General features: G+C 44.5%; 2 protein-coding genes across 14 annotated transcripts in view; both read right to left on the reverse strand.

Moving 5' to 3' along the window:
* Nucleotides 1-1,021: 1,021 nt before the first annotated feature.
* On the reverse strand, nucleotides 1,022-10,596 carry VPS33A (VPS33A core subunit of CORVET and HOPS complexes). The gene is made up of 13 exons (XM_051634425.1): nucleotides 10,483-10,596; nucleotides 10,339-10,404; nucleotides 10,064-10,191; nucleotides 9,374-9,563; nucleotides 8,472-8,588; nucleotides 7,785-7,959; nucleotides 7,000-7,193; nucleotides 5,132-5,258; nucleotides 4,882-4,949; nucleotides 4,198-4,335; nucleotides 3,693-3,830; nucleotides 3,372-3,540; nucleotides 1,022-2,800 (listed from the first exon to the last, which is right to left on the reverse strand). Exons 1-13 carry the CDS (start codon nucleotides 10,582-10,584, stop codon nucleotides 2,607-2,609), a joined length of 1,806 nt encoding a protein of 601 aa, XP_051490385.1. The 5' UTR covers nucleotides 10,585-10,596; the 3' UTR covers nucleotides 1,022-2,606.
* Nucleotides 10,597-10,866: 270 nt separating this feature from the next.
* The window catches only part of CLIP1 (CAP-Gly domain containing linker protein 1), a 69,839-nt gene continuing 58,060 nt past the window's right edge, over nucleotides 10,867-22,645 (reverse strand). For 9 of the 13 annotated variants that reach the window (XR_007891060.1, XR_007891058.1, XR_007891063.1 and 6 more), the window contains 7 exons: nucleotides 18,931-18,983; nucleotides 17,418-17,438; nucleotides 14,542-14,659; nucleotides 14,103-14,262; nucleotides 13,091-13,931; nucleotides 12,463-12,587; nucleotides 10,867-11,807 (listed from right to left, as the gene is read on the reverse strand). Coding sequence is in view for 1 of the 13 variants with exons in the window: in XM_051634416.1 (XP_051490376.1) it covers nucleotides 11,585-11,807; nucleotides 12,463-12,587; nucleotides 13,888-13,931; nucleotides 14,103-14,262; nucleotides 14,542-14,659; nucleotides 18,931-18,983 (723 nt within the window). In the remaining 12 variants the exon portion in view is untranslated. The remainder of the gene's footprint in view (nucleotides 11,808-12,462; nucleotides 12,588-13,090; nucleotides 13,932-14,102; nucleotides 14,263-14,541; nucleotides 14,660-17,417; nucleotides 17,439-18,930; nucleotides 18,984-22,645) is intronic. The other 4 variants (XR_007891061.1, XR_007891068.1, XR_007891069.1 and 1 more) reach the window with 2 other exon arrangements.

Here is a 22,645-nt window from a genome sequence, read left to right on the forward strand (position 1 = left end):
ATCTCTTACCTACAGAGATATTATGATGTAGAAAATGGCCCCTTAATTTAATTAGGCTCTCTTGTTATCGAATTATTACCCGCATGGTCAGCAAGGCCTTAGACAGAAGCAGAACATAATCAAGCTGCTCAGGAAGCCTGTTAAGTAGTAATTGGTCCTCCAGAGAATTGATCAAGATGGCTTTTATTTGTTGTTGTTGTTGTTGAATAGTTCCAGGAAGAGACTTTGTCTAGTTTGAGCATCCACATGACTTGCTTGGTGGTGGTGCAGGGCACGGTCTGCCAAAAAATATGCAGCAGTGGTGGTGATAAATCAGAGTTTACCAAGTGTCCAGCATCAACTATTTACGAAGTAAGTTTTACTTTGTGTTACATACACATTTGGTGGTCTGAGTGAAAGGGTAAGTAAGCTACTGAGCTGGTGCTTTGGGTGGTTTCCTTTACACTCCTGGTACAGCTTTTTCACGTCCTGACCTTAGTTCACAATCTAGCCTGATCAGTGCTATTAATTTCCTTGCAATTAGTTCAATTTTTAAGATTAGAAAAAAAAGAAAATCTAAAAGTTCTGATAGTACAAAGATCTTCAAGGCCAAGCCAAGGACACTCCGTAAGGACTGCACTATTTCATGTTTTTCTTCACAGTATTATCTAATTTTTGCTCCAAAGCTACTTCAGTTTTAAATACTGTGAAATTACCTGCTTGACAGTACAACTGCAGAATTAATGCAGAGCAAGGCAATCCCTGTTGCTCCTTGCATTATTGGCAAAGTTGCAGCATGCTTTGTTTTTTTAAGACAAGTCTGCAAGTTGCCTGCCCACCTTAAGAAGTCTCAGAGGATTAAAAATGTATTTATCTTTAAAAGTCTCATAAATATTTCTGATGTAGTATGTTAAGTGGCAGAACAGCATGTAATCAGTGTGTAAGGTTAAAGAAAAAAACATCCAGATATTAGAAAAATAGTTTCACCTTCAGTAATTTAGGTATCCTGGGGCAGAGGGAGAAGGAAACAGCTACCACAGTGCAGGGTTTTATTTTATTTATTTGTTGTATTCCAGAGAGAGAGAGAGTGAGCAAACACTTTCAAAAAAAAAAAGATCAATTACATTTTATTCTAATAAGCCAGTTAGAGGTTAAACAGACAGGGGCTCTGGGAAGGGGCTGATTTGTCAGAACTCAGTCTTACAAAACAACAGACTGAAACCCACAGTCCTAACTGTAAGAACTTTGAAAAATGAAAGTTTTTTTGAGGGGGAAGTAGTATACATTAGTCTGGGTAACCAAGAGCAGATATGTTTGTTAAGAGAGTGATTTACAGTGTGAGGTGGTGTGCCTTGGGTTTTGGGGTGTGGTTTTGTTTTGTTTGTTTGTTGTTGGTTTTTTTGTAGGTGTTTTAACTATTTAAGAGCTAAGGGCAGTGTGAACCAGCCCCCAGTGGTTGCTGTTGAAGCAGCCCAGGCTCCGGCAGCTGCACAGACATAATAAGCCTCTAGCAATTAGCCAGGCTGAGTCTTCCGGAGCCAGAAGCTGCCTCTTGTACACATTGGCTCAGCAGCAACAAGGGCCCAGCCACCAAGATCATGCCATGGAAAATTCCATTTTATAATTTTGAGCTCTCCAACAGCTTGTGGCAGCAAGTACCACATTTATAAACTGAATGAGGAGGGGTGAAAAAAGTGTCTGTTTTAAACCCGCTGTTGTTTACTGGGTCACTGATGTAGCTATTTTTGGTTTTGAGTCCCATGTGGGGAGTATTTGTGTGTTTTGCCACACTGATGTAATTCATACTCTGGAGCAGCTTTTCAGAGTCAGGTGGGTGTACCTAGGACAAACAAGCCATCTCACCCATCCTTTTAGAGAGCAAGTGCAGCAAAAGGCTCAAGCCTCCCTTGGTGGGAGTTCAGGTACTGTTGACAGGCATGTGGATAGCTCAAGGAGTTAACTGTTGTTGCAGGAAACCCATTGAAGGCCTTGGTCAAAGCCAGCAGGGCAGTGGACTTGAATGTGGCCTACAGGCCATTTAACATAGCAGACAGCTTGTTACAGTACAGGGCAGGCTTTCATCAGAAAGATGGGCAGAAAACTGAATCCTGGGTACAGCAGAGGTGCAGCCAGTACAGATCTCTGACAGCCACAGATCCAGTGCACTGATGGAATGTATCAGGCATCAGAGAGAGAAAGACTGGGAATATTGGTATGAAATCAGGATCAGACAACATCTTGCCTCCTCAGCACATTAGGAGGGTAAAAAGAAGTAATCACCTCCCACTAAAATTAAACTGAAAGAAAAAAAAAGCAGCAACTTGCCAAATAGGACCAGGGCAAAGCCCTGCTCCTCCAGTGCTTGTTTGCCAATGCAGATCATGAGCAGAGATCTCTCTCTTTCTCCCATTGTTTATTTCATCCTTAGTGCCTTTCAGCACTGTCTTGTCTGCTAGGAAGTTCCACAAACAGTAGGAATACAAGTGCAGGGTGGCATCAGGGTAACTGCAGCAAGAGCCAGTCTCAGGAGAGCCTCTCCCCTTACCGTGTTTCTCTGCCATTCAGGCAGCTATGCCAGAAGACCAGCCTGTGTTGCAATGGGACCCTCCTTTACTGTGTCTCAGACCCTAGAAAGGGACAGGCTCCAGTTTTTCCATCAAGGATTTGATCCAGCTTGTTCCATTGATCAGTTTTGTAGTGGCAATGACATACTCTGTGCCTCCATCTTCCATCTGGGACAGAAATCTCAGTGCAGCTATTTCTGCGTATGTCACACCTCCCAGGAAGAACACCAGGGTGACCCGGTTCTCGCCGTGTTGACCTGTGTTTTCAGAGAAATTTACAGGTGGTCTTAGTTTCATTTTTTACATCTCCTGCCCCTCAACTGTTGGTCAAACTCTCAGTGATGTAAAACTGAAATAAAGCTAGCAGCTGAATTAGAAAAGCCTATTGGGTGGAATACCAGACTGGGGCCTAGAAACGTAGACTCTGCTCCAAGCTCTGGAGTTTCTTTACAGGATGTGCTTCCAACTGCTCAGGCTTAATACTAGGAGAGTGATGCTGACCAGGGTGATGTTACTTATTAAAAGCCCAGTGTAAGGTTAGGGTTTATTTTAGTACTCTTGATTGACAAAGTAAACAAAAATACAAGTCTCTAGTATTTTCAGTGCACGTGGTGCTGTGCATTAACAGCAGGCTGAGTGTATGACTGCAAGTTTTAGAGAGGCCAGAAAGCTCTGTTAAAAATGGGCTGGGCAGGTCTGGTGCTGCAGTGGGCGGGGGAGATGGGATAGATGCCTGGTCTCTGCCAGCCCTGATTTCCAATTGCCTCATGCCAGCCTCACAGAGATGCCTCTCTCTTTGAAAAATGGGAAAACAAAAGCAAAACTTACGCTTTTTCTGAAGGCCAGTAGGTAACTGCTGCCTCTCCTCAAAATGGGGACCTGGCAGCATCTTTAAAACCTCCTCTATGCTCCGCCACCCTGGCCGAGCCAGCAGCTGTGCCAGGCGCACGCTCAGGGGAGCATAGCCACTGTACACGTAGGAAATATCATTGGGGTTCTGCAGGAAAGAGCACAGTGTGAGCAGCAGGTGGGTGCTACTTGATGCTGAAAAACAGCACCACAGAAATAAAGTTGAAAAATAAAGAAATAAAATATTAAGGGTTTCCCCTTCCTCACAAAATTCTGTATTGTTAGATATATGGTGTTCACCTGTTCATTGACATCATCCATCCATAAGCGCAGGGTTTTCCTGATTGTTGGGTAGTTATTCCTACCACTTGTCTGAGGTTTCAGGAGTCCAGCCTTTTCTAAGTTGTTTAAGGTCAGTATGTGTTCGTAGCCGTAAGTCTGCAATATGAAGAATTCACCTTTAATACCATGTCAATAATCCGGGACCAGATTGAAAAAAAAAAGACAACCAGCAAAGATGTTAGTTTAAAAAAAGGTTTTTTGTTTAGTATTTACATCATAATAGTAAAAAAGTGCAACGATCAAAACCTCGCTGTATCTCCATGTTGTAAAACACACACAAGCACCTCCTGTGTTATTGCTGTCAGCCCAGACAGAAGCCTGAGGGCTCCACCTGCACACATTGAAAGTCAACACTACCCTGTATAAGATGCCTCTGTCTAGAATGCAAGTGGTGTAGAGCTAGAGCTGAGGATTCTGTGTGGATTTTCTCAGAAATTTATTAATACAAAAGTCACAGCCCAACCTGGAGAATCTCTCTCTTGTAGTGGTCCAGAACCTTCTGCTTCAGTCCACTATTGCAGACAGATTGCAAGCAAACGAGACGCAAGATCTTGATTAAAGGATGTTTTTGAGCTATGCAGTCTTCAATATAATTGTTAACCTATTAAAAAAAAAAAAAAGCTGTTATTTAAAGATTTGTTAAAAATGCCTAAAGAACCTGGGAAAAAAGATCTAGTTTTGCCTAGTATCTCCACAACAGCAAGAAAAGAGGATGCAGCTGCTCTCCAGGAAGCTCAAGACTGTAAAACAGTGATCCAGCACTGGTTGCACCCAGCTTCCTTCTAAAGCCACAGTCAGTAGCTAGACTTTGACTGATGCCTGACTGAAAAATATATGGTCTTGACTCTTTCACTGATCCCTCACAGCACAGGGTATCCCTGTACAAGTCACAGCAGCCTAGCTGTATACACCTGCAGTACACACAGCACATGGTACAGCACCATCTCCAAATACCTTCAGCAATCCATGTCACTTGGAAAAAAACTGCAAATGTGCAAGGAGACACATGGGAGCTGAACAACCTTGACACTGGAAAGAGACAGACATCATCTAGCTCAGATGTTTCCTCTCTTATGGAAAAAACCCAAAGAAATAAGCTGTTTTCTTTTTAAGATGCAAGAGTCACTAAATGCCATTATCTGCTTACCTTGTCTGTGTCTATTCCAGACATGAACTCTTGTTCCACTGTTAAATTATCAAAGAAATCTTCAGATGCTTTGGGAAAAGAATTAAAATTAATACATTAGCAACTGACAGCTTATTTTCTATATGTAATATTTCAGCAGAGATGCAGTGGATGGAGCAAAGCCAATTGTTGCCAAGCTGAATGATGTCCATCAAATTGTTTTGCATCTTGCTGTATTTAAATTGGGTCAGACTACTGAACAAATACTCACTGGTGATGTCTTTGATGAGTTCTGCAATGGAGGTGTGGTTTGCTAGAGAACTTCTTGCTGCCTGCATGTGAGGCAACTGTGAGACAAACTGCTTAATCTCTCCAACGGTTTTCGCGTGGTGTCTTTCCTAAAGAAATCCATCACTTGGGTTAGGTCTTGTACAGATTAATAACACCAACTAGAGTGTTTTATCATTAATAAGTTTTTACTGTACCCACTGCAACAGCAGATACTGCTAGAGATACGCAGCCTTATAGACAAAAGACTTTAAATGCTTATAATAAAGTCACAGCATTACTTGTAACATCACTTGGATCATTAGAAGAGACAGGACAATATAACAGAATCATCAGACTGTTGATTTTTTTCCACTATACCAGTGTCGCCAATCACTTTTCTCAACCTTTGTCTGACTTCAGCCATCACTATCTGTTCCTAGGGTTCCCTACCAGCAAAACTACCTTTGTCATGTAAGGATTAATTCCTTTGCTAGCTGCAGTAAACACTGAGCTCTAGGCAAATGCAGCAGAGGTTGGGGGACATTATCCCTCAAGGCAGCAGTGAAAGGTGCTGAGGAACTGGGTTGGCAGGGCCTGCTATTAACTGTACCTGGCTGTACCAGTGTCCCAGGTTTTGAGTAAGGATCAATCAAAACACAGACTTCAGCTCTCAGAGCAGTCCAGAGGTCTGTATGTCATCTGGGCTACTTGCCTCTTGCTGCAACTTGGAATAAGAATATTAATAATTTGACTCACATGTGAAGGATTTCAGTGGGCAAGTGCAGGCAAGAAAGTGATAATGATGAAGCCTGCAATGTACGAAGTCCTCTGCTGCCAATATGCTGCTGTTTCATTATCACCTATTATCTCTGACAATTTCTTAAATTTCTTTTTTTTTTTTTCTTAGCAACCAGTATGAACAATCCATCTTTAGCACCTTTAGCATCTTTAGCTAATATTGCAGTAATAGACATTTACTAGGAGATGAGGCTGAACACACAGTATTCCAGTTAACATACCACTGCCTAGTCTTAAACATGGCAGAAATGAAGAGGCAAAGAAAAAAAAACAAGGAAACAAAATCAAAGAGTAACAGGTTGTCTTGAGAATCACCATGAAGTCTGAAAGCAGAGATATGGGATCTCAGTTTCTTCATGAATCATCAACAGGATGTTGTCAAACAAAACCACAAACACATCCTACAGCACTCTCCAGCTTTGTGACAAGAGCACCAATTTACAGGTCAAACCTCCTATAGGACAACTGTCGTTTTCACATTCCTATTGTTTTTTTTATGCCAGCCATAATAGTCTATGAATGTACATTCTGGAGTTAAATTTATTGAAGCCTTTTCTTTGCATGCTCAGTCAGTGCAAAGGGAAAAGGCCCTTTCAGCTAACAGGCAACAACAGCAACAAAGTGGAATTGATCATTATGCTAAAATTAACCTTTGGCCTCTTGTGGAGGGAAACAGCACCTGACTGTTCTGTAGGCTGAAGACAACAATTCCTGTTATGGGAACTACAGGCTCACACAGCAGAAGTGTGATTGAGGCTAGCTCCAAGACAAGCTTTTAACAGTGAGGATAGAAAAAGCCCCAGAACACAAGGGTGGGTAGAAGAGAGGATCTACAGTACTACAGGATTCTTATGAGGAGATTTAACCAACACCTACTCAGAACAGTTGAAGTGGAGCTGATCTCATCCCAGGGCAGGGGCACAGACTGGAGGGGCTTCCGAAGACTACCTGGCAGGGGGATTACTCCATGGCAACAGCTTGAGCTGCCAGTGACAGCCCTGCTGAACACAGACTAGGACTTCTCTGATGACAGGAATTCCCAAGGGATGCATGGTCAGATACAGGTCTCACCTCAAAGGCTGCTGAGATGATCTTGGCTTTCTTGCTCAGCACTGATCCCACAGCATTGAAGTTCTTGTCTCTGATTTCAGCATACAGCTCTTCAGCAGAGTTCAGCTGGAGCTTCTTGGGTTCTGTGGGCAGATCTTTCCCACTCTCACCCTGCTTCTTCGGGGCAAACTTCTCAGGAGGCAGTTTCACATAAGCTGCCAAATGCAGAAAATAAAACTATAAGGACTGGAAACTGGAACTACACCATCAGAAGTTAAGATAAGCAGGCTGTGGAAACAGTTCTGAGTAGCAAAGCTAACGTAAACATGCAGACGACTTAGGGAAAATGTGTTAAATAAGAAGGGTCTCCCTGTGCTCACCCAGGGACCCACACAGAAACACAAGTGATCAGCACCTAAGTGCTGTCTTGTTCACAGAGAGTTTTGGAGGCAGCCTTCTGGCCAGTCTTCAGTACAGCAGGAGGGATTAAAACCCATAAATGCCTCTCTGGAGTTTTTCTGACTACCTCCTGCAGAGCAGGAGAGTGCTCAGAATAGCCTCACAAAGTGTTCCCCTCAGAGTGGCACACACTCATCCACCAGCATCCAAAATATCCACACACTGTACCCAACTGCCCTTCCTAGGCAAAAAGAGAGTCAGGGCTGATCTTGATGGGCTCGACCTTGGGACTGACCCATCCTTGCACTAAGTTCAGGTCAGCTTCTTCCCCGTCATCATCATGTAGTGAAGCAGAAACCCCCCCGGCACACAGCAAACCCCCCCGCCCCCAGCCCAGCAGCACTCACTGTTCTGGATCCCATAGATCTCATCAATCAGCCCTTCGTACGTCAGCTGCGTGGCCAGCGGCGTCAGCAGGTCCACGTTGCGGTCCAGCAGCAAGAGAGTGTCAAAGACAGGAAAGATGGAGTTCTGGCTCCCGGGGAACTCACGCCTCATCCTGATCATCATGTTAGCCACGTGCTGGAAAGAGAGAACGTCAGGCTAGTTATGGTGCAGGTCATGACAGATGGATTTGACTTCAAGCCACTCCCTCACAAAAGGTACCGATTTAAACCATAGGTTGATCAGAGAGAGGAAAAAAGGGTGAGTTATAGGGAAAGATGAAAAAGCTAAGGCACTAACAGTGGGTTACACCCCCTTCACTTCATTCAGCCCTTCTGATTCCAACAGAGCAGCTAAGTATTAAAACTCCACAGAAGGAACTGCTGAAAACATGAAGAAAGGGCACCTATGAGCAGAAAGCATGTGAAATAGATAAATCCTCCTGACAGGAAGACCTGTGGAACAACAAACATGGTTCTTTTGGACAGAGGTGACAAAGACCTGGTGGCCCTGATCCCAGAATTCCAATATGACAAGCATAGTCAGTGGCTGGATTCAGAAACCCCACAGGTGCATTTAACCAAACACTCCTTAAGGCAGTCCCAAAGAACAAGACGCATTGTCCCAAAGAACAGAAGCATTTGTCTCACCCGGGCACACTCGCCCTTCCCAAAAATCTGTGGGATGGTTCCATAGAGAGCCTGGAGTGTCATCAGCCCCTTTGCCGCATGGTACAGAGTTGTCTGGTCACTCTCCAGGTAACATTCCTAAACAACAAGAAGGATTCCCAATGGAAGGGGTTGATCCAACACAGCTGCTCCCCCAGCAGTATGTGGTCCAAAAAACTGAGGCTGTTGGCAAATACAGACCTTACCTGTGCTGTTACTGCCTTGAATCATTTTATCACACCAGACAATGTATTATTTCTGAACCCCTCCACACTACTTCAGGTTTGATGGAGAAGAGTAAGAGAGGCATAAAGTGACTGCAAAGATCCTCTCCCTCAAATTAGGCCAGTCAGAGCACGCACCTCATCAGAGCTGCTGACAAGACATTGCAAGCCCTGACATGTCCACTAGGCTATGCTTAATGAGGCAGAGATGGCCAAAGAAAGTCTCACACCTTTCTGTCCCCAGGCACAGCATTCTGAGAAAACAGGACACACAGCTGGCAGGTGACAGTGTGTATGGTATTAACCACTGTACACAGTTCTTCAGCTCCATATTGACGCTGGCTCTTGGCAGCAACTCGGTATTTTAAGTATATATATTAATATATATATTAAAAACTCAGTATTTTAAGCCCCATGAGCACTCATCTTGCAAAAGTAACACTACCTGTTAAATCTGGAGGAAAGAGGGTGCAGCTTGATGCAGTGATTGGTCCTTCAGCCTTTAGTCAGAAAACACACTAAGTGCACGCTCAGCTCAGCACTCCAGATCAAGCCAAGTTTGCTCTGCAGGTCACTCCCAAACCCTCTGAGAGCCTCTGTACCCAACACCAACAGCCAACACACACAGCGTTTGCCCTCAAAGACCAGAGAGGCCCTTACCTTGAAGGCACTCTCGGACTCCATGGAGAGCAGGTCTCCATCAAAGGGTATCAGATCCAGGCTGTACTGCTCACGGTGAATGAAGGACCCCAGCACACCCTGCTCCTTCAGCCACTGCTCACAGAGCAGGCTGCGGCGCGGCACAAAGAGGATGTGGAAGTCCCGCTGGGGGGAGCGGCCTCGGTCTTCCCTGGAAGGGTCACAGTCAGGAGGAGCACAGCAAAGGGTAACTCAGCTGCACAGGTGATGGCACAGCCCACGGACACTGAATTCACAGGGAAAAGGAACGCTGTGCTGGTCATTATTGGCAACTGCCATTCCAACTTGTGTGGTTCCGAGGATTTTTGTTTTTACCCAGGCACAGTCTCTGAGACCAGGGGACGGAGACTTGGTTTTCAAAAGACAGGTCAATCAGAGCACGACTCGTTCCAGCTAATCAGGATGAATGTATCTCCTCATATCAAGGAGTGCACCCTCTGCATCACCAGCCAAAGTGAACCCCCCGTCTCCTTTCTAGCATGTCTTGCACTCCAGGAGTGGCTGCAGTTCCCCATTTTGAGCCCAGATGTGACAAACCACAGTGTCAGGCTAAACCTGTCCCCTCCTCTGGTGGGACCCCCGGCTGGCTCCCACGAGCCCCAATTCAACCCTTGCAGCCACCACTCTTCCCCCTCCCAGCGCCCACCGTACCTCAGCACGTTGTCTGTGATGATGTCCATCAGCTCCAGCTTGGGCCTGACGAAGAAGATGATGTTCTTGACATCTGCCGGCGGCAGGCGGCCCGGCTTCAGCGTGAACATCTTCTCCACCTCATGCTCCTACGCGAAAGGAAGGGCGTTCGTTAGCTGACCGCGGGGAGCGCCGGCGGCAGCCGAAGGGCCGCTGAGGGACCACCGAGGGACCAGACCCCAAGGCAACACTAAGGGGCTGCCGAGGGGACACCGAGGGGCCGCCACCGCCTTTACCTTCAGCAGCGAGTACTGGGCGATGAGCCCGAAGGGCCCGGTCAGGTACTCGTCCCACACGATGGCCTGCGGAAGGGAGAGTCATGATGCTCGGGCCGGGCCGGTGCCGTGTCCCCGTCCCGTCCCTCCCCGCCGCCCCCTCACCTTGGATCCCGCGCACTTGTCCAGGAACTCGCGCAGCTCCCTCCGCCCGGCCTCCCGCAGCGCCGTCAGGTTGACGCGCCCGGAGCTGAGATGCGCCGCCATGATCTCCTCACGTGACCGCCGCCGGTCACCTGCCCCGCCACGTGATCGCCAGGGCGGAGCCCCTTCTCGCGCGCGGCGGAGCAGCGCCCCCTGGCGGGCGCGAGACCCTCCCCGCCCCCGGTCCCGCGCTCCCCCCGCACACCGACCCGAGCCCGGGAACGGCAGCCCTGGAGCTGGGAACGGCAGCCCTGGAGCTGGGAACGCCTGTCTGTTCAGTTACTGCGCAGCCACCCGGAGCATCTGTCCCCTGAACAGAGCTGAGACACACCAAGAGAAAACCTGTTTTTTTTTTCCAAAATAGAACTTTAATATATATATATGCATATATACACACACACACACTATGGAGAAGCTGAAAGGAAAAAGGAAAAAAAGGGCTGCAGCAGCACGGGTTCCTGATAAACCCCCCAGCAGCTCATGGGTCTTACCTGCTTCTTTGTGTCAAACCACAGCCCCGGGAAATCACAATCAATGAAGGTAAAGATGAAACATTTCTCAACCCAGTCCAGTGTCAAAAAAAAACAAAACAACAAACCAAAAAGCTTAAAAAAAATTCTAAATTTACAAATTCAGCCTTAAAATGGTTTAGTGCAAATATGAAAATTAACAGCATAATTTTAAGGTCTTTAAATAAGCTTTAATATCACTATAGTGCTTCGTTCCTATACAAGTTTTCCCATCAATAAATGCAACAGCACAGGGGCATTTCTTGTTAAGAGTGGGAACAAACCCAGAACCTGGGAAGAAACAGCATAAAGTAATTTGTTAAATCATTTGTTTATAGTTCACTTAAGTTTATTAGGAAGGGATGGGGCATTTATTAGCAGAGGAGCAAAATACTTATCAAGGTACTGACTCCGGAGTGGATGGGCAAGGGGAAGGGGAGCGAGGGGGCCAAGAAACGCTGTCCCTTTTCCTGACATTCAGCACGCAAAAATGCTGGTGGTATAAATCGTCCCCTCAGGGCACAGACAGTCCCTCCTCCCGGCCGCTGGTGGCATCAGAAGGTCTCGTCGTCGTTGCAATCTGCCGTCCAGTGCCCGAACATCTCGCAGGTGTCACAGTAGGGACGCTCCTCCCTCCTGCTGCCGTGGTGCGCCGAGTGCGGCGGCTCCTCCAGCATCTGCGCCTGCGTCGGGCAGTCTTCAGTGTCGTGGAGGTCGAAGCAGCCGCAGATATCGCAGAAGAGACGAGGCTTCTTCTTTGACAAGCTTTCTTCCTCACTGCAAGAGCAGCGCCAGCGCAAGTCAAGCAGGGGACTTCTCCCTCGTGAAGGAGAAAGACCAGCCGCCCCGCCCCTCCAGACACGGTGTCTCAGAATTACTGAGACAGGGAACCCCACAGCGGTCAACAAGGAGAATAACAAACTCCCTTCTGATCTCCTGCCTGCCTTCCAGTACACCCATAATCCCTTGTACTATAGTATCTACTAATCAAACTGCTATTTGTGCAAATATTTGCACAAATGCAGACATTATTTTAAAAAGAAACACATGTAAACTATTTTTCCCCTTGAGAGAAGAGATAGGAAGCCACAATATATCAAATAGGTTTTAGCTCTTTCTCTGGGCTGATCTCCCCACCTCCAGTTACCTCTCCACAGCAAAGACTCTTCTACTTAATTTGGAAAGGGCCAGACCCAACCAAGACTGACAACAAATGTTACATCAGTGCTTGTGGTTGGAAACTACAGAGGATCACTCTGCACCACCAGATACACCACAGTAACAGATCTAAAAAAGAAAGCTGGATTAATTCACCCTAAATTCAAGAGAAAGCTCCATTTGTCCTTCCTGACAGCTGAGATCAGGCAGGGTGCAGCTGACAGAACCAGCACCTCCCAAAACACAAGCCAAGTTTTTCCTCTAGGATTTATACCTGTCATAGTTATTTATCTCCTCCTCGTTGCCGTTGAGGGCTGCTTCACACATTCTTTGTATTTTTAGGTTCAGCTCTTCATTTCTCCTCTGCAGATCTACTATCACTGAGTTCAGGAAGTCGATCTATGGTAGCCAAGAACAAGGACAGTCAGCAGGTGAGGACTGTGAGCAACAAAGGAACAACACTCAAAATTACACCACTGGACCTGTGTATTACAGAGAGCACCCATGAGATTCCAGGGGATCCTGAAGACCCTCAGTGTGATTTCTGTCGAGGGAGCCAAACGGTTCTGCCTAGCCAACACCTCTGAGACATGGGTGGGTCTCAGCCCACCAGATTGAACTCTTTTTCTAACCTTCCATTTTGAACATAAATCCAGTTGTGTAATTCTGATCAGAACAGCATCTCTGTCCCTGTGAGCCTGCAGCTCTGGTGGATACTCTCAGAGCTGTCCTGGAAGTGGCAGAGGGACAGCCCAGCACACCTGGACAGCATCTCCTAGAGACAGTTGTGGCCCCAGAGGGGAGCAGGCCAGCTCTGCAGCAGCTCTGCTGAGTGTGATCAAGGAATGCCTGGCAAATGGACATAGTAAGTAAAATAAAGGAAGACAAGAAGTGCAACAAACCTCATGCTGCTTGGAAGGAAGTGGTGCCATCAGCAGGTGAATTCAAGGAGGCAGAAAAAAAAAGATTGGTGATTAGTGTGTGGTAATTGCACTGCTTCTGGTCTCCAAACAGACAAGGAAGGACATTTTTTAATCACTATGATTGACATCAGTGATCTAACAAGGACTTCTAGAACAAGCAGAAGGCAATTCTGCTCTGCCCGTGTTTCCTGGGCATTTGCTGTCACTGGCTGCCTGTGGCACAGCATCACTTCCCATGTTCCTTCCAATTATCACACTCTCTGATGCCCCTTTTTCCTGTCACATGCAAACTGAGCAACTTCCTCACCCCACTGCTGCCAACCCTGATTCTGAGGAAAGTTTTGCAGTTAAGAAGCAAAGATTAACATTTTCAACTGCAGAAGCTCCAAAGTATCACCTGAGTTCAAGTACCCAGTTTCTCCAAGGTGGCAAGCACCACAGATACAGGTGGGCCTCAACTTATTCGTTGTTCACATCCAATAAATCTTTGGAAAGAACAGCAATTTCTGAGTGTGCTCTCCTGGGCTGTACCTCACCAACAAGCTGAAGATCAAAACTTGCCACCCATGTTTTCCTGCTTGCTTCCTTGTGTCCCAGTAACCTGAACTACTTCTCCAGTATCACTCATCCCTTGATTCCTAGTATTTCCTGCCATTAGTAGTTCCTTCAGAAGCAGAAGGTTACAAGGTGAATCTGATGAGAAACTGTCTTTGGAAGAATATTTCACTCTATAGACACACTGCTGTTTTAGCATGCTGATCTTTCAGATCAAATACCTGCTTCTCTTTTGCAATTTCATCTTGAATAGCAGCAGTGTCACCTTTAAAGAAAAAAACACAAACACAAAAGAAAGTGTAAGTATCAAGTAATCTAAATTATGAAACAATGAGTTAGAGACTGAAACAATGTGACAGTTTCTAGTCTCAGTTGCAAAAATCTACCAGAGTAAAGCTGAAGGCACAGGGGCAGTGGAAGAGGCTCTCTCCTTTACCTGAGGAGCTAGTTACAGTTAAAGGCTGTTCGTTGTTTTCCTTGAGTTTTTGCTCCAAGTTCTTCACCTTTTCCTCAAGTTTCAGTTTATCAGACTCCAGTGACTTAACCACTGACTGCAGCGTTTTTGCAGAAGCGTTTTCTCCACGGAGCAGAGTGATCTGTAAGAATTTTGTTTGCGAATGCTCAGGCCTTCCAGAATGAAGTCAGAGCACCACAGCAACATCCTTAGGAATAAAGACTAAAGAGCCACCAAAAATATACATTAAAAGTCACCTAAGTAGGCACAGATACCTAAAGATTTAACTCTTAGGTGTAACGAGCTAAATTAGTAACAAAAAAGAATAAGCCAGCTCTTCAGCAGCAGGCACACAAAACCATGTACTCCTAGCCATAAATTAATCTGAAATTAAGAGGCACCCCCACTGTTCCTCATTTACCTCATTTCTGAGTTTTTCCAGTTCCTCATCTTTTTCTGTGATCAAGGCACTAGTAACATTGATGGATTTTTGTAAAGATGCTCTCTCTTCATCAATTTCTTTCTTTAGTGTTGATTCTCTAAAAGAAAACCAAACACAACCAGAAGTCATCTAAAGAATAGATAATTGTAACCACCTAAAGAAGTTTCGTTTAATTTCAAGTATTAGACTACTTTAAGAAGTGGTTCTTAAAAAAGCAAATTTCAGTGCTGTACTTCACTAAGACTTTATATATGTGTAAACATTTCAGATGTTAAAACTGTGGAAACAAAGCAAAAACTTTACCTAGGTAGTACATGCCAGAATCTGCTTATCATCGCAGCCATTTCAATTTAAAGAAGCAAGTTAATAGACTGGGGAGATACAGGATAAACAAACACGTTGCACAATGTTCCACAAAACCTAACTTCAGTTTTGTTACTTCTTTAAAATCATTAACAAGCAACAAAACACACATGCAAAGCTCATTATACAGGTTGTCATGCAAAGCATTGATGATGCTGGAAATATCAGCTGGTCCTCACTAATTTCAGTGACATCATTATTTCCTGAAACACGTACTTGGAGAGTTTCTAGGCCTTCAACAACTATTGTTTCAGCACAAAACCACGTCAGATTTGTATTGCTTCATGGAAGAAGGGTTTAAAAGAAAACCTCCAGAGCAGGCACAGCCCACTCTGTGTAGGGATGTCCAGTTTTCCCAGCCTTTTCAGTTGATCCTGTAAAAGCTGTAAGAGTTGATCCTGTCCTGACAGGGGTGTTAAGGCATCATAGCCAGGACCTCCTCACAATGATGCTAACAAGCCTTCTGGCTAGGTCACACAGCACACCCAAATGAGTCACTGCCCTCTGGTATGAGAACTATTGCTACAGAAGTTCCTGACAAGCTGAAAGGTTTTAGTTTATAAAGAATAATAATACAAATTCTTATCACTTTGAAATCTGTGCTTACTTATCTAGGAGAGAAACTTGCTGTGCAGAGCACTGAGCTGTGCCCACAGCCACCTGTCAGTGCTCTGTGCCTGTGTAGCCAGTTTCCTATGGGATTCCACACATCTGGGTTTAGAGGATCAGTGTCACTGCCACAGCAGTGACTGCTGTTCCCCTCCCTGGCTGGGAGTGCTGAAGACCAACTGGGCAGAAAGCACAAAGTGGCTGATACTTAAAGCATCTCAGGTGTGGGATAACAATTTCAGTTATTAACCAAAACTACACTCTCTTGGGACTGCTCAAGGATCAAGAGCAGAAAACATCTTTGTGTGACAATGTTCAGTGGGTAGGGGACACCTATTAAAGCCAAAGGGAAAAGTTTTCATATCCACAGTATCTATAGTTAGTGAGAGCCACGATAATCAGACTATGAAATACAAGAAATCTCACCCACTCCAGATAAATAGGAAACTCAACAATGAGAGCACAATTAATCCAATTCTTTCATTGTTAAGATTATACTTGGGAATGGAAGCAGCAAGCGGAGAATCTGGGGTTTAGAAAAACCAATGCAGCTACCAAACAAGTACCAAAAGGTTGATTTGGTGTTTGGTGTATTTTCACAATGAGAAAATTAATATAAGCAGAAACACAACAAGGTGCAGCCTGTGCCATCTTTGCCTTCAAACACATGTTAAAACTCTTGTGAACAAAACCCAAAAAGGGCAACAGCACTGAACAGATCTCACCAGCCCTGAGCCAGCAAAGCCCTCCAAGCATGCCAGCAATCCCTGTGTTCTCCAGCAGGATTACAGGCAGGCTCCAGCCTAACCCAGGCTTTTCAATGCTTTGCTGAAGGGGATCCAAAGAGCAAGGTGGTGGTGTGGGACAGAAATGTGCCACCAACACAGGGGACACTGCCAACAGAGCACAGCTGCCCACAAAGTGTGTTGGGAGGGGAGCTGTGCTCTGTTGGCAGTCTTCATCTACAGCAGCTTGTTATTTATTTAGCCAATATTTCCACTTTTTGGTCAGCTCTTCATCTTGGAGCTGAAGACCAAACATAATGCCTTTTTTTGGTGCAAATATGGTAAATTCGCCATTTGTTTGGCTTGGTTTCAACCACCACAAGCATTTTAGGTGGTTGAAAAAGGCAAGCAAGTTTGTGAGCATATAAATATATATTTGCAAATTCAAGATATGGGTCTGGCATGCTGTAATACAAGGGGAGAGAAACAAGAGAAGAAAAAAGAGGAGAGAAAACAAGAGGGGAGGGGGAAAAAAGGTTTCTGAACTATAGCATTATTTTGTTTTTTTCTTTTACAGGGCAGTCTCTTCAGGAACCACACTTGACAGCTCCAGTGGGAGGCCCTCTGGAACACTGAGACTGGAAGACCTACAAATCTAGTAGGTATTTTACTACTTACTTATGTTTAGTGTAGATCACAGTTTGCTTCCAGCATCAGCAGAGAGGCTGCCCCACTGGTGCTCTCACCTGCAGCATCTTTGTAGGATGTTTGATAGGAGAGAGTAACCATAAGGAGTTTATGTCAAATGAGAAATAACTACACAGTGATAACTTGCAGGAAAAATATTGTAGAAAGTATTTATTTTATCAGGGGGAAAAAAAAAGTATACTGATTCAGTGAACTTAAACTTTTTCTTTGCCCATTCAAGTCTGAAATAACCTACTTGCCAGCAGGGACTAGAGAAAAACAACAATAAAAATGCCTGTAATTTCACAAGCCATTTTAAAATGTCACTTTCTTGAGAATGCTAAACCATATTTTGAGCAGTGTGTGGTAGTCATGGGAGACAGAGGTTTTTGGTTGGTTTTAACATTAAAAATATCACCCAGATTCTTCCCTTACTACAAAAATAAGAAATTCTAAGAATGAAGCAAATACCTTAAAGTGTTACTGGGCAAGCTTTAAAAATGCAAGATAACAAGAACCACATGTTAGAAACATGGAGTAGAAATGCAAAATACTGTAAGGAAGAACTAAATTTTCACCAAGGGGCTTTTTTGTTTTGGTAAAAAATATAAACTTTTTGGGTTTTTTAAATATATATATATATATATAGATATTTTGCTGAGTATTTTACAAAACAAAAGCAAGACACCAAGGGACAAAGGCAGCCAAAATATGTACAACAACTTTACTTAAAAAAAAAAAAAAATTATTTATTGTAACGTGGATAGACTTTCTTGAGTCTTACCATGAAAGACACACAGATATAGCAGGGGAGGCAAGGGCAGGAGAGGGAAGAGAGAGGAATGAAATGAGTATCGATAAGTAGCGCAAGCTCAAAGACAGTCAGACAAGTCAGCAACCCAGGGTGAGCCTCACCAGCTGCAGCTACACACAACCCCCCTCGACCCACAAACAGCCAACTCCTGTCACTCCTAGCTGCAATATTGCTAAAATAGAGGAAGAGTATCCCTGCGGGTGGGAGGAAGGCAGGAAAAGGGCTCCTAGAGATTTGACCTGATGTGAACCCAGCTCCCAAGTAACAGATTATTAGGGAATAAAAAAGGGATCAGTGTCTAATGCTGAGTAGCCAAGGATGTGCACAAATACCCAAGTGCCACTCACTGTTCTTTGTAGCAACCATTATTAATGCAGGAAATTTAACAGGGGGTTGTTTGGTTTTCCTGGAACACACTTGGTGTCATGGAGAGCTGCATCTTTCTCTAAGCATTTACATAACTGCTTTTGAAAAGCCCACATTTTCCTGAAGACACCGTGGCACTCAACCCATTAGCTTTCCACACATATATATTGCAGAAAGACAGGAAATTTTGTAACTTGGGCCATTTGCTGAACAGCACAGTTTAGAAATGGGTGCCCCAGTCACCCAGGACAAATGTCCTGGCATTTAAAAACAGTGCTGAATGAACTGCAGTAACTAGTGCCACAATAAACTCAATATCCTCAGACTAGGAGAACAATCCCTTCAAGGCTGAATAACTGCTTTTATTTATTTATTCACACTAACAATCCTTAGCATCACTGTACTTTTCCATTATTCCTTGAAAACTGGATGGGTCAGATCTGTATGCACACATTTACCAAACTGATGGACAACCCAGTATATTCCAGGGCAGACTAAACCAAAACACTAAACTGGTTACTGAAAATGAAGAGAACTACAACACAAGAGGTGCAGAACTAAAGAGGAGATGGGCAAATACCACTGCTTAACATGTTCTTCAGTTAATACAATTACATTTCCTTCTCACTTTTAATAAGGAAAATGGGGAAGATACCATCTGTAAGCCAATCTGTGTGACCATTTCTGGACTTTTAACTATGATACAATAGAAAATAATTGCTTTTTCGTAGCACTGTTTCTGCATTGTTTTCTGAAGTTTTGTGTAGGACTGCACAGTTAAACCCACCAGAAAAAACAACTTACCTCTTTTTCATCTCTAATAACTGGTTATTGAGTACTGATCTCTCCTCTTCCAGCTAAAACACAAGTACAGAAAGACTACAGTTAATACGCTAAGAGTTTTTTGCTTAGTACAATATATCAGACCATCATTATCATCATAAAACAAACATGTGAGAGGCTACAGGGCCTACAAATCCTCAAAGTAATGGAAAACACACACAAGCACAAACTATTCAGTGACCAAGAACAGTATCCAGTGAGGGGCTGTTGCTGCATTATACAGTATTTTCATGCCCTGTGCACACTGGAGAGGTGTGAGGCTCCAATTCTCTTACACAATATCCCCAGGCCCCTGCACACCCAAGGCAACCACAAGCCTTTCTGTGCCTGGCTGTTCAATTCAGTCCAGTGTTGGTGAATTCCTGGATTTAGTGTTGTTCTGATCTGGATAACTGTACTGCTGATCTGTATTTGTTACTGTACCATTATTAAGAGATAAATTATTGATCACTAAAGCGGTTGGTCTGGTGTCTGTTACTGTATCCTGAGCCTGTAGCTCCCACCTCGAGCCCTTACAAAGAGTAAGGCCTTCAGCTGAAAACATTGTTGCTGCAGGTTCTGGGGGTCCAAACTGCCAGGCACAGCAGGAAAAGCAAAACAAAGCCACCAACCATAATTTTTACAACAACAAAACTATAAAGCCCCACCACAGAAGATACACTGGGGTAACAACTTCTGAGAAAGTTAGAAATTAATTATTTCTCAGGCTAATTAATTCTTTTTCACCATCTCCTCCTTTCTTCTCATTCAGTGGCCAAAGTTAGCCAATTACTGCCTTGTAGAACTGCTTATGGTAGCAACTCCCTGTGCCTTGACTTGAAAACAATCTCTGTTCAGATTTCAAAAGCTTTCAGGGTTCATCCACAGGGTTACCAAGAGGGGCATTTTTATACTGGAGCCCCGGGAACAACAGCAAATAGTGTCTGACTCACCAGATGCTTTCAGCACTTTGCAGACACTCAGGTTTGGCACAGACAGGCACAGAAAGTGTGAAACAAACTGGAATGACAAGGGAGGTTGTCTGCCAGCCTCCAGTTCTCAGCTCAATGCAGCTCACCTAGATGAGTTGTCTTCTCCATGTTTTCTGATATTTTACCTTCTCCTTTCATGTACTGCAATGCTGTTAAGCCTTCCAAGTTTTAGATTAATTGATATAATTTTGCTGTGGCTTAACCAGACAATTTTATTAGTATGAAAAATAGATACTAGAAGGGTCTAGAGAGGCTTATATTAAGTTTTAAAGAAAATCAAAATGTCTCTCTCAAGGAAACTGACCACAGAGAGACTGAGCAGCCATAGCAGTATGGAATATGGCCAGGTTTTTTCCTGCAAGCAAGTCAAACCTAACAATTTCCCCAGCAGCACCAAGTACACCCTCTGTTTCTGAGAATCTTGGTCTGCTTCCTGCACAGAGGCAGCCTGTATGAACTCCTTACATCCGCACAGACTGATGACAACAACAACAACAAAAGAAAAACAGAATATGAAAATTCTGAGAAATGTTTCACTTGTAAATTCCCAGTGATCTAGATGCTCTTCAGCCTCCTCTCCAGAACCCCCTCTGACATGTATTTTATCCAGCCCCTCTCCTCCCCCAGACTCACGTTGCAATCTCTTGTGCATCACACTCTTCCAGCTGGTTTTCTGGACTGCTTTCCCTCTACCAGCACTAGCACTTCTCTGTGCTCACACTGTGCAGCATTAACTTGGCCATGTTCCACAAACAAATGGCTTTGTTTCACCCTAGGCTAGCTCCACTTGCTGCTGTTTATGCTCTTGACTGCCCCTTGCAATTGGAAAACCCTCATACTGACATTAGTCACCCTTTGCTCTCCAGAGGCCACGACCTCAGAGCTCCATGATGCTCTTTTCCCTCCCACCCCCAAACATACACACTCTTCTTTTGCATCAGTTTCTTTTAGGAAAAGGTTCTGGTGCCTGTTTAACTCAGAAAATCCTTAATTTGTGGAATGCTCCAAGATTGTGAGTATAAACCCTGCATCTCTCCTCCCTTTTAGTTTCCTGGTTGGCTGTGGAGAGACAAGTGGTTTTTGTACAGACCAAGACAGAAGGGGATTTAAAAGAGAGAAAAATGAAGGAGATTTTAGGGGAGTTGTGCAACTTCTAAACCCCTGTTGCAGCTGCATGAGGCACAGATCAAGCTTTGAGCAGCTTTGCAGCAGAAGGGGAGGAAGGACACCCCTTCTCTCATCTGCACTTCTCCAGCAATCTGCTCACTCTTTCATTGGCCTCAGAGAAGACTTCTCACATACCTTTAATAAAAGATGGACCAGCTGAGCTAGGAGATGTTTCTACCCTTTTCCCAGTGAAGATAAAGTGTCTGGGCAGGTCTGAGGCTACCAAAATCCCACAACAAATAATGTGAAGCTAGAGAAGTTCCCCAAGCTCAGTGTCTATCTGACAGGGAATCTTTAACTAATTGCAAACAGCTAATTATTTATGGATCAATATACAAAAGCACCCCTCAGCATCCTTAGTACAAGACACTTTAACCTTTAGATGTCAGGATAAATCATTCATGAAAGCATGTTCATTAATTTTGCAAAGTGTGTCACGCGCAGCCACAGATTCACTAACCCAGTTGACTGACACACTTGCTAGAATTTATATAGTTACCACAGTGACTGCTCAAACTCCAGAAAACACTGCTCAAAATCCAGAAAACACTGCTCAAAATCCAAAAAACACTGCTCAAAATCCAAAAAACACACACTTGCTGCCTTTCTTCCTGCAGCTTTATAGGCACATGCACAGACTCACACAGACTGCAGCACTGCTGCCTTCTCTGCTTTCCTCCCCACTCTCCAGTTTGTCAGTATCCACAGCACCAAGTCCTGCTCTGTGGTGAACCTCTCCACTGCTACCACAGATTCTTGTTCTCTAAAATCTAACAGAGCCTTTCTTCACAGTAACATTTTTTCCACTCCCCAGACAAGCAAGGAGGCCCGAAGCCAGCGAGGCAGCAGCGGGGGGGTCCCTGAGGTGGTGCTCACCCCAGACATGGGTCAGGTCAGGGTCCTCAAGGCCAGATTGTTTTCTTCCCATTTCAGTAAGAGAACCCAGACTCAAAGGGGACTGTAGGTTTAGGCTGGGTAAGATCTAAAGAGAATATTACAAAAAGTCCTACTGCTTGGGGTAAGAGCCGGTTTGTCTCAGCCTGAAAAGGATGGTTAGTACTTCACAGGCTCCAAATGAGGCAGGGAATGCTTTTTAGGAGCATCCAGGAAATAAAACAGTTCTGGGCAGGTGGGCTACACATTTCACAGAGAACTGAACCATACTGAACTGAGGGGAGCTGCACTCATTAGTTATGTGACACAGCAGGAAACCTGCATTTCAGATGAAACCATTTTGCCTTTGTTGCTTTTGCCACAACAGAGCTCCCTGGAATACCAAATGCCTCTCCCAGTCTTTCAGGAGGCTGTGCAGTTCCCTGGACCTAAAGACACTATAGCCCAAATACTAAGTTTAGAAACCGCAGCAGATGGCATTCACACGTTTCCACGGTTGGGATTGCATCTTCCTCACAGAAGAGGACACAATGCAACACAAAGGGCTGAAGAAGGCAAGCAGACTGTTTGTCCAAGCTCTAGAGGATCCTCCAGATCTTTGGTCTTGGAGCCACCTACTCATGGGCAGAAAAGGCCACGATGCA

This window comes from Apus apus, chromosome 16, assembly GCF_020740795.1.
Source record: "Apus apus isolate bApuApu2 chromosome 16, bApuApu2.pri.cur, whole genome shotgun sequence".
Classification (NCBI taxonomy): Eukaryota; Metazoa; Chordata; class Aves; order Apodiformes; family Apodidae; genus Apus; species Apus apus.

Coding starts and splice junctions, on each gene's coding strand:
- VPS33A (XM_051634425.1), bottom strand. CDS start 10,584: ATGGCGGCGCATCTCAGCTCCGGGCGCGTCAACCTGACGGCGCTGCGG. Junction 9,564..10,063: donor ATCACAGACAACGTGCTGAG/GTACGGTGGGCG, acceptor TGACCCTTCCAG/GGAAGACCGAGGCCGCTCCC. Junction 2,801..3,371: donor TACTGGCCTTCAGAAAAAGC/GTAAGTTTTGCT, acceptor CTGAAAACACAG/GTCAACACGGCGAGAACCGG.